The sequence below is a fragment of the Salvelinus fontinalis genome, chromosome 2, assembly GCF_029448725.1.
Source record: "Salvelinus fontinalis isolate EN_2023a chromosome 2, ASM2944872v1, whole genome shotgun sequence".
NCBI lineage: Eukaryota > Metazoa > Chordata > Actinopteri > Salmoniformes > Salmonidae > Salvelinus > Salvelinus fontinalis.
In genome coordinates, this window is record NC_074666.1 from 6100355 (window position 1) to 6118046 (window position 17692).

At 47.3% G+C, this 17692-nt stretch overlaps 1 protein-coding gene across 2 annotated transcripts in view; it reads right to left on the bottom strand.

Annotated features, from left to right (window-relative positions):
- Window positions 1-17692, bottom strand: part of LOC129810803 (guanine nucleotide exchange factor subunit RIC1-like) — a 149373-nt gene that overhangs the window by 65192 nt on the left and 66489 nt on the right. For both annotated transcript variants that reach the window (XR_008752784.1, XM_055861703.1), the window contains exons 12-18: window positions 17404-17442; window positions 15579-15779; window positions 6639-6799; window positions 5970-6108; window positions 5226-5315; window positions 3172-3300; window positions 2838-3002 (exon numbers count right to left, since the gene is read on the bottom strand). Coding sequence is in view for 1 of the 2 variants with exons in the window: in XM_055861703.1 (XP_055717678.1) it covers window positions 2838-3002; window positions 3172-3300; window positions 5226-5315; window positions 5970-6108; window positions 6639-6799; window positions 15579-15779; window positions 17404-17442 (924 nt within the window). In the remaining variant the exon portion in view is untranslated. The remainder of the gene's footprint in view (window positions 1-2837; window positions 3003-3171; window positions 3301-5225; window positions 5316-5969; window positions 6109-6638; window positions 6800-15578; window positions 15780-17403; window positions 17443-17692) is intronic.

Here is a 17692-nt window from a genome sequence, read left to right on the forward strand (position 1 = left end):
GATGACTACTGCTGCTGTAGCTGCTACAACAACTACAGTCCTCCCTACCTGCAGGCCGTCATAGAACACAGTCTCATTAGCAGTGTTGTCAACTCATTTTCAGGGGAAGTTGCTAGAGGCAGGTCGATTTGTTGCTAAGTGACGTTGTGATGTCATTGCATGATGACGTCATTACTTAACTTAAAACTGTGTCATTACGTAGAATACACAATATTGTTACTCAAATTGACTGGCCATCTCGGCAAAAAATATGATTTGACATTTGTTAGTTTAGATTTGTTTGTTTATTATCACTTTTTTTTTTTTGTAAAAGTAATAAACACATCTTATATGATCAGATATTTTTAAACACATTGAATTATTGAACAATTACACATTGAACAATTATTTAATTTATTTTCTTTTTAACTAGTTAACCTACACATTCTGAACAATTATAGTTTTAAGCAGTGTATTGGTAGTTAGTTAACATGCTACCTAACTGATCAACAATTATAGGTACAAGCTAATAACAAGGTATATATGCTGTCTTATTGAACAAGCAACTTAACTGAAATAATGTCTGCGCTAGGCATCTCTCTCCAGGTTGTTGTGCTGCTTGGCTGGCTAGCTGCTCAATGGTTTCCTCCAGATATTGCCACTGTTCTTGCTCACACTGCAGTACACACTGCCACCACCAGCTGTGTGTCTCCGCCAGTTGCAGAAAGTCCACTCCTTGCATACGTACTGTAAATATGATGAATCACAGATTGGCAAGGAAATCATCTTCATCTTCACTGTCCAACTGCATTGTCACGGAGCTGGAACCAGCAGACGAGGTTGGAGCGGCCTTAAAGCTGTATGCTGCTGTGGTGCCAAACTGCTGCAGAACTTCACTTGGTAGTTTATGCTGGTAACAGGTTTCACCAGCCAGCTTCAGTCCATATCGCACCAGGAGTATGGAGTTGAGAGTGTGCAGTGACACACTCATTTGGCTGAACAGCCGTTCAACCTCCGCATTTGAGTGTGGCAAGGAGAGGGCAGCGAGTGCAGCTTTGCACAGTTCTTCAAATGGATTTGACCCGGAAGAGTCCGTGTAGTTATTCACTTCACTCCAAAACTCGACTGTATTTTCAGTTGAGTCCCACCTAAACAGATGGATGTTTCTCCATTGGGAAACAGTTTGCTCAATTGTTTGTGGCTGGTATCTCAGTAGCTCAGCTACTTTAATAATTTCAGTGGTGCCTTTATTGTGCTTTAGTGTTTCCTTAACACTGAACAAGGCCATGTGTCGCAAGTCTTCTAGGTTGTCTGGGAGCCTTGCTTGCAGCTCCTTGCTTAAAGCGACAATGTAGCTGATGCACTGTCTCCAAATGACCTTTTTGTCCTCTGGCGCAAGACTGAGTTGGGTACTCTGGGTACTCCGTGCTCTCGAAAAGGTACCCAAGGTACGGTGATGGACAGATGTACACTCCTTTGTATGCCTCGTGCCGTTTAGGGGAAATCAAAAACCAGTAGTAGGTTTCCCTGATTAAGTACTCAACACTCCTAGGGATGGTTTCTTTGGATGCTGCACTGACAGCCAATTATAAAGGATGGCACACACAGCAGATGAGTAGCAAATTGGGCAATGCACATTCTTCCTTTAAAATCTTGTGCACCCCAGTCATCACGGACACATTATCAGTGCCAATACCCTGAAGATGTTCTTTTGTAAGGTTACACTTCTCAAGAAACTCAACTACCGCCTTTACTATTGATCTGGCATCGCCTCCCTCCACCAGACCAAGAAATGTGGACACAACGGTTCTTTTATTAGCACTGAAATACTGAATCACCACATCCAGGTATTTCGAGACACTGACAGAGGACTCATCCAAAAGGAGACTGAACTTCTCATCCCCCACATCTGATGTTACTCTTTTGAGAAAATAAGGAGCCAGTACTCCCCTAATCATTTCTGTGCACTTGGTGCAGTGCATTTGGAAGTTTGTTGCTGCCACAGAATCTGAAAAGGCAGCTTGGCAAGCCATACCTAAAATGGTCGCATGCTAGCAGCGAACAATGCTCTGCAGTGGCCATTGCCATAGTAGCTTCTGCGCTTTTGCAGTTATCCACTTTCTTAACCAACTGTGGTAATGTAGACTGCGTTGTGTGGTTGTACGGTTTTGATTTATTTATATGCTTTGCTGTAGCACAATGTTTTTTGATGTCATACATTTTTGCAAACATATCTGATTTGCAGTACGCACAGTATGCCTGTCAATCATCCCCGATTACTGGCTTCAGCCACCCTTTAAATTCAGGTACAGACTCCCACTCTTTCTGTACTTCTGGCTGTACAGTTGTGATTGAGACATGTTGATTGATGTGTTAAGTTCTGTTCTAGATCAAACATTCGTGACCAACTATATTCATTGGGTTTGTCTCGTCGAACGCATACTACTGCTGCTGCAGTCAGCCAACAATGATTTGCAATTTGCTGAAATTGCTGCTGGCCTGCTGCTGCCTGTGGACGAGCTGAGCGCCTGCTGCTGACGTCACTCACAATGCACTGTTGCAGCCAGGCACGTGTGTTGTGACTGAGGAAATCGGTTGTGTGTCATTTAGAGTGAAAAATGCATTTTAGCGTTTGAGTCACTTTTCAAAAGTTGCTAAAACTTCCAAATACATTTTTAAAAGTAGCTACATGCGTTGCTAGGTGCTGTTTGGAAAAAAAGGTTGCCAGGGTACTCTGAAAAGTAGGTAAATCTAGCAACAAAATTGCTAAGTTGGCATCACTGCTCATTAGATGCACCCAGCCCCAGGGAACGCTCCTACTATAATAACTACTATAATAAAATGACACTCCTCTCTACCTGCAGGCTGTCATAGAGCACCGTCTCGTTGGAAGCTCCCAGAACCAGAGCATCCTCAAACAGCACAGCCAGGGGGTAGATGTTGATGTGGAAGGGGAGCATGATGCGGCGGGACAGGAAGGAGTGGGGCTTACGATGGTCACGGGGGAACAAGGGGAGCCACACCTTCAGATAACAGAACATAAGACAAGGAAACAGGTTTGTCAAATCATTGCAGCCAGCAACAGTCACAAAAGACAACGTTTTAGTTGGGTTAATTTATTTGGCCATTCACAGACAACAACAGGAGACACTAATCCACAATAGATGTAGTAAAAACAGATAGCAGGTATACCTTCATCCCAGCCTCTCCACACGACAGCCACAGAGCCTCCAGTAGGTGGCGCTTCTTCCTGTTACTGCGACACGTCGTCCACACATTCTCTACATACTGAGCCAGAACCACTGGAGGACAGAACGGCAGCTGGAGGGAGAGAGAGCGTTAAACACCATAACAACCCCTCTCTCATACACACACACACTATATAATGTACCCTGTATGATACCAATGAATGAATCAATAATGAAGTGACAAGTTGCTGGGTGTAATGATTCCAATGTCAGATAAATTATAACATTGTGATATTGAACATGTTGTGGATATGTGGTGATGTAGAGATGTTATATGATGTACTATTTTATCTTTAGCTCATTCAGTACAAACATAGTTCACTGTTTTATCTGCTGTTTTATATGTAATTTGGTGTGTTTGGACCCCAGGAAGAGTAGCAGCTGCCCTGGCAGGAACTAATGGGGATCCATAATAAACCCCAGGAAGAGTAGCAGCTGCCCTGGCAGGAACTAATGGGGATCCATAATAAACCCCAGGAAGAGTAGCTGCTGCCTTGGCAGGAACTAATGTGGATCCATAATAAACCCCAGGAAGAGTAGCAGCTGCCCTGGCAGGAACTAATGGGGATCCATAATAAACCCCAGGAAGAGTAGCTGCTGCCTTGGCAGGAACTAATGTGGATCCATAATAAACCCCAGGAAGAGTAGCAGCTGCCCTGGCAGGAACTAATAGGGATCCATAATAAACCCCAGGAAGAGTAGCTGCTGCCTTGGCAGGAACAAATGGGGATCCATAATAAACCCCAGGAAGAGTAGCTGCTGCCCTGGCAGGAACTAATGGGGATCCATAATAAACCCCAGGAGGAGTAGCTGCTGCCTTGGCAGGAACTAATGTGGATCCATAATAAACCCCAGGAAGAGTAGCAGCTGCCCTGGCAGGAACTAATAGGGATCCATAATAAACCCCAGGAAGAGTAGCTGCTGCCTTGGCAGGAACAAATGGGGATCCATAATAAACCCCAGGAAGAGTAGCAGCTGCCCTGGCAGGAACTAATGGGGATCCATAATAAACCCCAGGAAGAGTAGCTGCTGCCTTGGCAGGAACTAATGGGGATCCATAATAAACCCCAGGAAGAGTAGCTGCTGCCTTGGCAGGACCTAATGGGGATCCATAATAAACCCCAGGAAGAGTAGCAGCTGCCCTGGCAGGAACTAATAGGGATCCATAATAAACCCCAGGAAGAGTAGCTGCTGCCCTGGCAGGAACTAATAGGGATCCATAATAAACCCCAGGAAGAGTAGCTGCTGCCTTGGCAGGAACTAATGGGGATCCATAATAAACCCCAGGAAGAGTAGCTGCTGCCTTGGCAGGAACTAATGGGGATCCATAATAAACCCCAAGAAGAGTAGCAGCTGCCCTGGCAGGAACTAATGGGGATCCATAATAAACCCCAGGAAGAGTAGCTGCTGCCTTGGCAGGAACTAATGGGGATCCATAATAAACCCCAGGAAGAGTAGCTGCTGCCCTGGCAGGAACTAATGGGGATCCATAATAAACCACAGGAAGAGTAGCTGCTGCCTTGGCAGGAACTAATGGGGATCCATAATAAACCCCAGGAAGAGTAGCTGCTGCCTTGGCAGGAACTAATGTGGATCCATAATAAACCCCAGGAAGAGTAGCAGCTGCCCTGGCAGGAACTAATGGGGATCCATAATAAACCCCAGGAAGAGTAGCTGCTGCCTTGGCAGGAACTCATGGGGATCCATAATAAACCCCAGGAAGAGTAGCTGCTGCCTTGGCAGGAACTAATGGGGATCCATAATAAACCCCAGGAAGAGTAGCTGCTGCCTTGGCAGGAACTAATGGGGATCCATAATAAACCCCAGGAAGAATAGCAGATGCCCTGGCAGGAACTAATGGGGATCCATAATAAAATACAAATACTAGGGAGAAGGCTTGGGGTCAATCCATTTCAACTCAGGAAGTACACTTGACTGAATTGAAATGGAATTGACCCCAACCCTGCTAGGAGGTGAATAGGGGATGTGACTGGGAACCTTCTCCTGTATCTGGGGTCCAGAACGGTCTCTCTGAAGCATGATGAGCTGGCCTGCCAGGTTCAGGATGATGCTGTCTGCCATACAGGCCTGTCACGGGCACAGAGGGACACACACATGAAAACATTTACATTTGAATCCTTTAGCTGTTATCCAGAGCGACTCGGTACATAAACTCAGGAAAAAAATGAAACGTCCCTTTTTCAGGACCCTGAAAAAATTACTTCACAGATCTTCATTGTAAAGGGTTTAAACACTGTTTCCCATGCTTGTTCAATGAACCATAAACAATTAATGGACATGCACCTGTGGAACGGTCGTTAAGTCACAAACAGCTTACAGACGGTAGGCAATTAAGGTCACAGTTTTGAAAACTTAGAACACTAGAGGCCTTTCTACTGACTCTGAAAAACAACAAAAGAAAGATGCTCTGAGCGTGATGCCGGTCTCTGGGGATACGGAGGTGAGGTTGTGCGTCTGTGTGTGTGTGTGTGTGTGTGTACCTGCTGTGGGGCTTTGAGCGTGATGCCGTCTCTGGGGGTACGGAGGTGAGGTTGTGCGTCTGTGTGTGTGTGTGTGTACCTGCTGTGGGGCTTTGAGCGTGATGCCGGTCTCTGGGGGTACGGAGGTGAGGTTGTGCGTCTGTGTGTGTGTGTGTGTGTGTACCTGCTGTGGGGCTTTGAGCGTGATGCCGGTCTCTGGGGGTACGGAGGTGAGGTTGTGCGTCTGTGTGTGTGTGTGTACCTGCTGTGGGGCTTTGAGCGTGATGCCGGTCTCTGTGCGTACGGAGGTGAGGGTGACCGACACCACCAGGGCAGGATGAGGAATGTAGCGAGACATGGACACCTCCTGAAGCAGCTCAACACTGGCTGATGGATTGGGCCTGCAGAGAGACACACACACACACACACACACACACACACACACACACACACACACACACACATACACACAGAGAGAGAGACACACACAGACACACACATTCTCTGTATTCTCTGTTGTAAAAGCTTAACCCCAGTTAAGGCCCCAGCCAATGTTATAAAACTTCCTTTTGGACTGTTTAATGTTCTTTAGTAGGTTACTGTGACATCTTGTTAGTTTATCTTACTTCCTTATTTATGTAAATGGTGTCTGTATGGCTCTTTCCGTATCTACACCGGTCCCATGTTTCATGAACTGAAAGAACAAATCTCATCATGTGATAGGCATTACTGGGTTTTTCCCCACAAAGTTCTCGTGACTTTCTTTTCACAACACTACTGATTACTGTCTGAGACCTTCTGGGTCAGGTGACATTCAGTACCTGTCCTGCCTGCTAGTAATGTTGTGTGTGAGAGTGAGATAAGTTTTCTTGTTGAGTATGAGTTTGTGTGCATGCCTGTGCCTGTCCTAAGCATGTGTGTTCCACCCTACCCGTCGTGTCTCCTCTCCATGCTGTAGAGGCAGATGGAGCAGTCTGCTCTGAAGAGGATGATCATGTCTCTGAACACGTTGAGCAGCAGAGTGCCAGAGTGCAGCTTGGTGACGGAGGAGAAGGTGTTATCCAGGTTAGATGACCGCAGGTACAGACGCAGCTAGCCAGGGAGAAACACAATCATTACATCTACTGTATAGATCTACCAATCAAGTAGAGACAGAGCTAGCCAGGAGGACAGGAGAAACACAATCATTACATCTACTGTATAGATCTATCAATCAGGTAGAGACACAGCTAGCCAGGGAGAAACACAATCATTACATCTACTGTATAGATCTACCAATCAGATAGAGACAGAGCTAGCCAGGAGGACAGGAGAAACACAATCATTACATCTACTGTATAGATCTACCAATCAGGTAGAGACAGAGCTAGCCAGGAGGACAGGAGAAACACAATCATTACATCTACTGTATAGATCTATCAATCAGGTAGAGACACAGCTAGCCAGGAGGACAGGAGAAACACAATCATTACATCTACTGTATAGATCTATCAATCAGGTAGAGACACAGCTAGCCAGGAGGACAGGAGAAACATTCAATACTGCTGTTCTTCTCGTCTCTCAATCAATCAGTCGGTCAATCCAATCAAACAATCATTAACTGAATCCATCAGCTGGGGAAAACGCAGCCCCTCCGCGCCCAGCCCCTCCGCGCCCAGCCCCTCCGCGCCCAGCCCCTCCGCGCCCAGCCCCTCCGCGCCCAGCCCCTCCGCGCCCAGCCCCTCCGCGCCCAGCCCCTCCGCGCCCAGCCCCTCCGCGCCCAGCCCCTCCGCGCCCAGCCCCTCCGCGCCCAGCCCCTCCGCGCCCAGCCCCTCCGCGCCCAGCCCCTCCGCGCCCAGCCCCTCCGCGCCCAGCCCCTCCGCGCCCAGCCCCTCCGCGCCCAGCCCCTCCGCGCCCAGCCCCTCCGCGCCCAGCCCCTCCGCGCCCAGCCCCTCCGCGCCCAGCCCCTCCGCGCCCAGCCCCTCCGCGCCTCATCCAAATACAATGAGAATAGTGTGTAGTGAACAAAGAGGGGTATTGTGATCCAGTTATCCAGTTATGTACTGTCTTGTTGCGTCGTGTCGTATTGCGTCGTGTCGTATTGTACTGTCGTATTGCATCGTGTCGTATTGTACTGTCGTGTTGCATTGTACTGTCGTATTGCGTCGTGTCGTATTGTACTGTCGTATTGCGTCGTGTCGTATTGTACTGTCGTATTGTACTGTCGTATTGTACTGTCGTATTGCGTCGTGTCGTATTGTACTGTCGTATTGCGTCGTGTCGTATTGTACTGTCGTATTGCGCCGTGTCGTATTGTACTGTCGTGTTGCGTCGTGTCGTATTGTACTGTCGTATTGCGTCGTGTCGTATTGTACTGTCGTGTTGCGTCGTGTCGTATTGTACTGTCGTGTTGCGTCGTGTCGTATTGTACTGTCGTGTTGCGTCGTGTCGTATTGTACTGTCGTATTGCGTTGCGTCGTATTGTACTGTCGTATTACGTCGTGTCGTATTGTACTGTCGTATTGCGTCGTGTCGTATTGTACTGTCGTATTACGTCGTGTCGTATTGTACTGTCGTATTGCGTCGTGTCGTATTGTACTGTCGTATTACGTCGTGTCGTATTGTACTGTCGTATTGCGTCGTGTCGTATTGTACTGTCGTATTGCGTCGTGTCGTATTGTACTGTCGTATTGCGTCGTGTCGTGTCGTATTGCGTCGTGTCGTATTGTACCGTCGTATTGCGTCGTGTCGTACTGTCGTATTGCGTCGTGTCGTATTGTACTGTCGTATTGCGTCGTGTCGTATTGTACTGTCGTATTGCGTCGTGTCGTGTCGTACTGTCGTATTGCGTCGTGTCGTGTCGTACTGTCGTATTGCGTCGTGTCGTATTGTACTGTCGTGTTACGTCGTGTCGTATTGTACTGTCGTGTTGCATTGTACTGTCGTGTTGCGTCGTGTCGTATTGTACTGTCGTATTGCGTCGTGTCGTATTGTACTGTCGTATTACGTCGTGTCGTATTGCGTCGTATTGCGTCGTATTGCATCGTGTCGTATTGCGTCGTATTGCGTCGTGTCGTATTGCGTCGTATTGCGTCGTGTCGTATTGCGTCGTATTGCGTCGTGTCGTATTGTACTGTCGTATTGCGTCGTGTCGTATTGTACTGTCGTATTGCGTCGTGTCGTATTGTACTGTCGTATTGCGTCGTATTGTACTGTCATATTGCGTCGTATTGTACTGTCATATTGCGTCGTATTGTACTGTCATATTGCGTCGTATTGTACTGTCATATTGCGTCGTATTGTACTGTCATATTGCGTCGTGTCGTACTGTCGTATTGCGTCGTGTCGTATTGTACTGTCATATTGCGTCGTATTGTACTGTCATATTGCGTCGTATTGTACTGTCATATTGCGTCGTATTGTACTGTCATATTGCGTCGTATTGTACTGTCATATTGCGTCGTGTCGTACTGTCGTATTGCGTCGTGTCGTATTGTACTGTCATATTGCGTCGTATTGTACTGTCATATTGCGTCGTATTATACTGTCATATTGCGTCGTATTATACTGTCATATTGCGTCGTGTCGTACTGTCGTATTGCGTCGTGTCGTACTGTCGTATTGCGTCGTGTCGTACTGTCGTATTGCGTCGTGTCGTACTGTCGTATTGCGTCGTGTCGTACTGTCGTATTGCGTCGTGTCGTACTGTCGTATTGCGTCGTGTCGTACTGTCGTATTGCGTCGTGTCGTATTGTACTGTCGTATTGCGTCGTGTCGTATTGTACTGTCGTATTGCGTCGTGTCGTATTGTACTGTCATATTGCGTCGTATTGTACTGTCATATTGCGTCGTATTGTACTGTCATATTGCGTCGTATTGTACTGTCATATTGCGTCGTATTGTACTGTCATATTGCGTCGTGTCGTACTGTCGTATTGCGTCGTGTCGTATTGTACTGTCATATTGCGTCGTGTCGTACTGTCATATTGCGTCGTATTATACTGTCATATTGCGTCGTATTATACTGTCATATTGCGTCGTGTCGTACTGTCGTATTGCGTCGTGTCGTACTGTCGTATTGCGTCGTGTCGTATTGTACTGTCATATTGCGTCGTGTCGTATTGTACTGTCGTATTGCGTCGTATTGTACTGTCGTATTGCGTCGTGACGTATTGTACTGTTATATTGCGTCGTATTGTACTGTCGTATTGCGTCGTATTGTACTGTCATATTGCGTCGTGTCGTACTGTCGTATTGCGTCGTGTCGTATTGTACTGTCATATTGCGTCGTATTGTACTGTCATATTGCGTCGTATTGTACTGTCATATTGCGTCGTGTCGTACTGTCGTATTGCGTCGTGTCGTATTGTACTGTCATATTGCGTCGTATTGTACTGTCATATTGCGTCGTATTATACTGTCATATTGCGTCGTATTATACTGTCATATTGCGTCGTGTCGTACTGTCGTATTGCGTCGTGTCGTACTGTCGTATTGCGTCGTGTCGTACTGTCGTATTGCGTCGTGTCGTACTGTCGTATTGCGTCGTGTCGTACTGTCGTATTGCGTCGTGTCGTACTGTCGTATTGCGTCGTGTCGTACTGTCATATTGCGTCGTGTCGTACTGTCGTATTGCGTCGTGTCGTATTGTACTGTCGTATTGCGTCGTGTCGTATTGTACTGTCGTATTGCGTCGTGTCGTATTGTACTGTCATATTGCGTCGTGTCGTATTGTACTGTCATATTGCGTCGTATTGTACTGTCATATTGCGTCGTATTGTACTGTCATATTGCGTCGTGTCGTACTGTCGTATTGCGTCGTGTCGTATTGTACTGTCATATTGCGTCGTATTGTACTGTCATATTGCGTCGTATTATACTGTCATATTGCGTCGTATTATACTGTCATATTGCGTCGTGTCGTACTGTCGTATTGCGTCGTGTCGTACTGTCGTATTGCGTCGTGTCGTACTGTCGTATTGCGTCGTGTCGTACTGTCGTATTGCGTCGTGTCGTACTGTCGTATTGCGTCGTGTCGTACTGTCGTATTGCGTCGTGTCGTATTGTACTGTCATATTGCGTCGTGTCGTATTGTACTGTCGTATTGCGTCGTATTGTACTGTCGTATTGCGTCGTGTCGTATTGTACTGTTATATTGCGTCGTATTGTACTGTCGTATTGCGTCGTATTGTATTGTGTTGTGTCGTGCCGTATTGTGTCGCATCGCATTGTACTGTGTCGTATTGCGTCGTATCGTGTCGTATTCTACTGTGCCGTATTGCGTCATGTCGTATTGTGTCGTGGCGTATTGTACTGTCGTATTGCGTCGTGTCGTGTCGTACTGTTGTATTGCGTCGTATTGTACTGTCGTATTACGTCGTGTCGTATTGTACTGTCGTGTTGCGTCGTATTGTACTGTCATATTGCGTCGTGTCGTATTGTACTGTCATATTGCGTCGTGTCGTATTGCGTCGTGTCGTATTGTACTGTCGTATTGCGTCGTGTCGTATTGTACTGTCGTATTGCGTCGTGTCGTATTGTACTGTCGTATTGCGTCGTGTCGTATTGTACAGTCGTATTGCGTCGTGTCGTATTGTACTGTCGTATTGCGTCGTGTCGTATTGTACTGTCGTATTACGTCGTGTCGTATTGTACTGTCGTGTTGCGTCGTGTCGTATTGTACTGTCGTATTGCGTCGTGTCGTATTGTACTGTCGTATTACGTCGTGTCGTATTGCGTCGTATTGCGTCGTGTCGTATTGCGTCGTATTGCGTCGTGTCGTATTGCGTCGTATTGCGTCGTGTCGTATTGCGTCGTATTGCGTCGTGTCGTATTGCGTCGTATTGCGTCGTGTCGTATTGTACTGTTGTATTGCGTCGTGTCGTATTGTACTGTCGTATTGCGTCGTGTCGTATTGTACTGTCGTATTGCGTCGTGTCGTATTGTACTGTCGTATTGCGTCGTGTCGTATTGTACTGTCATATTGCGTCGTATTGTACTGTCATATTGCGTCGTATTGTACTGCCATATTGCGTCGTATTGTACTGTCATATTGCGTCGTATTGTACTGTCATATTGCGTCGTATTGTACTGTCATATTGCGTCGTATTGTACTGTCATATTGCGTCGTATTGTACTGTCATATTGCGTCGTGTCGTACTGTCATATTGCGTCGTGTCGTACTGTCATATTGCGTCGTGTCGTATTGTACTGTCGTATTGCGTCGTGTCGTACTGTCGTATTGCGTCGTGTCGTATTGTACTGTCATATTGCGTCGTGTCGTACTGTCGTATTGCGTCGTGTCGTATTGTACTGTCATATTGCGTCGTGTCGTATTGTACTGTCATATTGCGTCGTATTGTACTGTCGTATTGCGTCGTATTGTACTGTCGTATTGCGTCGTGTCGTATTGTACTGTCGTATTGCGTCGTATTGTACTGTCGTATTGCGTCGTGTCGTATTGTACTGTCATATTGCGTCGTATTGTACTGTCGTATTGCGTCGTATTGTATTGTGTTGTGTCGTGCCGTATTGTGTCGCATCGCATTGTACTGTGTCGTATTGCGTCGTATCGTGTCGTATTCTACTGTGCCGTATTGCGTCATGTCGTATTGTGTCGTGGCGTATTGTACTGTGTCGTATCGCATCGTATTGTGTCGTGGCGTAATGCATTGTGTCGTATCGCGTCGTATTGCGTCATGTCATATCGTGCTGTATCGCGTCGTATTGTGCCGTGTCGTATTGTACTGTCGTATTGCGTCGTGTCGTGTCGTACTGTTGTATTGCGTCGTGTCGTACTGTTGTATTGCGTCGTATTGTACTGTCGTGTTGCGTCGTGTCGTATTGTACTGTCGTGTTGCGTCGTGTCGTATTGTACTGTCGTGTTGCGTCGTGTCGTATTGTACTGTCGTATTGTACTGTCGTATTGTACTGTCGTGTTGTACTGTCGTGTTGTACTGTCGTGTTGTACTGTCGTGTTGTACTGTCGTGTTGTACTGTCGTGTTGTACTGTCGTGTTGCGTCGTATTGTACTGTCGTATTGTACTGTCGTATTGTACTGTCGTATTGTACTGTCGTATTGTACTGTCGTATTGTACTGTCGTATTGTACTGTCGTATTGTACTGTCGTATTGTACTGTCGTATTGTACTGTCGTATTGCGTCGTGTCGTACCGTCGTATCGTACCGTCGTATCGTACCGTCGTATCGTACCGTCGTATCGTACCGTCGTATCGTACCGTCGTATCGTACCGTCGTATCGTACGTCGTATCGTACCGTCGCATCGTACCGTCGCATCGTACCGTCGTATCGTACCGTCGTATCGTACCGTCGTATCGCGTCGCATCGCGTCGTATTGTACTGTCGTATTGCGTCGTGTCGTACTGTCGTATTGCGTCGTGTCGCATTGTACTGTCGTACTGCGTCGTGTCGTATTGTACTGTCGTATTGCGTCGTGTCATATTGTACTGTCGTATTGTACTGTCGTATTGTACTGTCGTATTGTACTGTCGTATTGCGTCGTGTCGTATTGTACTGTCGTATTGCGTCGTGTCGTATTGTACTGTCGTATTGCGTCGTGTCGTATTGTACTGTCGTATTGCGTCGTGTCGTATTGCGTCGTGTCGTATTGTACTGTCGTATTGCGTCGTGTCGTACTGTCGCATTGCGTCGTGTCGTACTGTACTGTCGTATTGCGTCGTGTCGTATTGTACTGTCATATTGCGTCGTATTGTACTGTCGTATTGCGTCGTGTCGTATTGTACTGTCATATTGCATCGTGTCGTACTGTCGTATTGCGTCGTGTCGTATTGTACTGTCATATTGCGTCGTATTGTACTGTCATATTGCGTCGTATTGTACTGTCATATTGCGTCGTGTCGTACTGTCATATTGCGTCGTGTCGTATTGTACTGTCATATTGCGTCGTGTCGTACTGTCGTATTGCGTCGTGTCGTATTGTACTGTCATATTGCGTCGTGTCGTACTGTCGTATTGCGTCGTGTCGTATTGTACTGTCATATTGCGTCGTGTCGTATTGTACTGTCATATTGCGTCGTATTGTACTGTCGTATTGCGTCGTGTCGTATTGTACTGTCGTATTGCGTCGTATTGTACTGTCGTATTGCGTCGTGTCGTATTGTACTGTCGTATTGCGTCGTATTGTATTGTGTTGTGTCGTGCCGTATTGTGTCGCATCGCATTGTACTGTGTCGTATTGCGTCGTATCGTGTCGTATTCGACTGTGCCGTATTGCGTCATGTCGTATTGTGTCGTGGCGTATTGTACTGTGTCGTATCGCATCGTATTGTGTCGTGGCGTAATGCATTGTGTCGTATCGCGTCGTATTGCGTCATGTCATATCGTGCTGTATCGCGTCGTATTGTGCCGTGTCGTATTGTACTGTCGTATTGCGTCGTGTCGTGTCGTACTGTTGTATTGCGTCGTATTGTACTGTCGTGTTGCGTCGTGTCGTATTGTACTGTCGTGTTGCGTCGTGTCGTATTGTACTGTCGTGTTGCGTCGTGTTGTATTGTACTGTCGTGTTGCGTCGTGTCGTATTGTACTGTCGTATTGTACTGTCGTATTGTACTGTCGTATTGTACTGTCGTATTGTACTGTCGTATTGTACTGTCGTATTGCGTCGTGTCGTACCGTCGTGTCGTACCGTCGTATCGTACCGTCGTATCGTACCGTCGTATCGTACCGTCGTATCGTACCGTCGTATCGTACCGTCGCATCGTACCGTCGCATCGTACCGTCGTATCGTACCGTCGTATCGTACTGTCGTATCGCGTCGCATCGCGTCGTATCGCGTCGTATTGTACTGTCGTATTGCGTCGTGTCGTACTGTCGTATTGCGTCGTGTCGTATTGTACTGTCGTACTGCGTCGTGTCGTATTGTACTGTCGTATTGCGTCGTGTCATATTGTACTGTCGTATTGTACTGTCGTATTGTACTGTCGTATTGTACTGTCGTATTGTACTGTCGTATTGTACTGTCGTATTGTACTGTCGTATTGTACTGTCGTATTGTACTGTCGTATTGCGTCGTGTCGTATTGTACTGTCGTATTGCGTCGTGTCGTATTGTACTGTCGTATTGCGTCGTGTCGTATTGTACTGTCGTATTGCGTCGTATTGTACTGTCGTATTGCGTCGTATTGTACTGTCGTATTGCGTCGTGTCGTATTGTACTGTCGTATTGCGTCGTGTCGTATTGTACTGTCGTATTGCGTCGTGTCGTATTGCGTCGTGTCGTATTGTACTGTCGTATTGCGTCGTGTCGTACTGTCGCATTGCGTCGTGTCGTATTGTACTGTCGTATTGCGTCGTGTCGTATTGTACTGTCATATTGCGTCGTATTGTACTGTCGTATTGCGTCGTGTCGTATTGTACTGTCATATTGCATCGTGTCGTACTGTCGTATTGCGTCGTGTCGTATTGTACTGTCATATTGCGTCGTATTGTACTGTCGTATTGCGTCGTGTCGTATTGTACTGTCGTATTGCGTCGTATTGTATTGTGTTGTGTTGTGTCGTGCCGTATTGTGTCGTATCGCATTCTACTGTGTCGTATTGCGTCGTATCGTGTCGTATTCTACTGTGCCGTATCGCATCGTATTGTGTCGTGGCGTATTCTACTGTGCCGTATCGCATCGTATTGTGTCGTGGCGTATTGTACTGTGTCGTATCGCATCGTATTGTGTCGTGGCGTATTGTATTGTGTCGTATCGCGTCGTATTGCGTCATGTCATATCGTGCTGTATCGCGTCGTATTGTGCCGGGTCGTATTGCGTCGCGTCGTTTGCGTCGGGTCGGGTCGTATCATGTTGCGTCGTATCATATTGTGTCATATTGTGACGTGTTGTATCATATCCTGTCATGTTGTCTCACCTCTTCTTGCCGGTCGATGAAATTGTAACAGGCAACAACAACAAAGCCGTTCCACCAGACCAGTCCCCCTGTCACGGTCATGTTCTGCTCCTGAGTGATGTTCCCAAACAGCTTCCATTTCCTGGTGGACATGGAGTAATGTGCAAATCCACGTCTCCCTGCTACAGCTATACACTGGCCTGCTGTGTCTATGGCTGCAAACTAGACACGCACAAGGACATCAAAAGACCACTTTACCAGGAGCACACCCACCGACACACCCACCCACCGACACCCACAGACCGACAGACACCCACAGAGCCTGACAGACAGACAGGACACACCGCCTGACAAGACAGCCTGACAGACAGACAGACAAGACAGACAAGACAGCCTGACAGACAGACAAGACAAGACAGCCTGACAGACAGACAAGACAAGACAGCCTGACAGCCAGACAAGACAGCCAGACAGACAAGACAGACAGACAGACAGACAAGACAGCCAGACAGACAAGACAGCCAGACAGACAAGACAGCCAGACAGACAAGACAGCCAGACAGACAAGACAGCCAGACAGACAAGACAGCCAGACAGCCTGACAGCCTGACAGACAAGACAAGACAGCCTGACAAGACAGCCTGACAGACAAGACAGCCTGACAGACAAGACAGCCTGACAGACAGACAAGACAAGACAGCCTGACAGACAGACAAGACAGCCTGACAGACAGACAAGACAAGACAGCCTGACAGACAGACAAGACAAGACAGCCTGACAGACAGACAAGACAAGACAGCCTGACAGAGATACAGACAGACAGAGATACAGACAGACAGACAGAGACAAGACAGACAGACAGACAGACAGACAGACAAGACAGCCTGACAGACAGACAAGACAGCCTGACAGACAGACAAGACAGCCTGACAGACAGACAAGACAGCCTGACAGACAGACAAGACAGCCTGACAGACAGACAAGACAGCCTGACAGACAGACAAGACAGCCTGACAGACAGACAAGACAAGACAGCCTGACAGACAGACAAGACAAGACAGACAGACAAGACAGACAGACAAGACAAGACAGACAGACAAGACAAGACAGCCTGACAAGACAAGACAGCCTGACAAGACAAGACAGCCTGACAAGACAAGACAGCCTGACAAGACAAGACAGCCTGACAAGACAAGACAGCCTGACAAGACAAGACAGACAGACAAGACAAGACAGCCTGACAGACAGACAAGACAAGACAGCCTGACAGACAGACAAGACAGCCTGACAGACAGACAAGACAGCCTGACAGACAGACAAGACAAGACAGCCTGACAGACAGACAAGACAAGACAGCCTGACAAGACAAGACAGCCTGACAAGACAAGACAGCCTGACAAGACAAGACAGCCTGACAGACAGACAAGACAAGACAGCCTGACAAGACAAGACAGCCTGACAGACAGACAAGACAAGACAGCCTGACAAGACAAGACAGCCTGACAGACAGACAAGACAGCCTGACAGACAGACAAGACAGCCTGACAGACAGACAAGACAGCCTGACAGACAAGACAGCCTGACAGACAAGACAAGACAGCCTGACAGACAAGACAAGACAGCCTGACAGACAAGACAAGACAGCCTGACAGACAAGACAAGACAGCCTGACAGACAAGACAAGACAGCCTGACAGACAAGACAAGACAGCCTGACAGACAAGACAAGACAGCCTGACACACACACACACACACACACACAGAGAGACAGACCCATCGACACAACCACCCACCCACCCTCACCCCGACAGACAGACAGACCCCCCCCCCCCCCCCCTCACACTCACCCGTATAGGCCAGTTGCTCTCTAGGTATGTACTGTGAATCTACAAGAGAGACGGTATTACTGACAGGACAATACAACTCTTCTGCAGCTCATATCAGGGCTAAATCTGAAGGGGATTCTCATAACAGACTGTAAATTATACACTGACATAATGTTCAAAAAGGATTAAGCAAGAGATAGATGGCCAACTGAGAAGAGATAGATGGCCAACTGAGAAGAGATAGATGGCCAACTGAGAAGAGATAGATGGCCAACTGAGAAGAGATAGATGGCCAACTGAGAAGAGATAG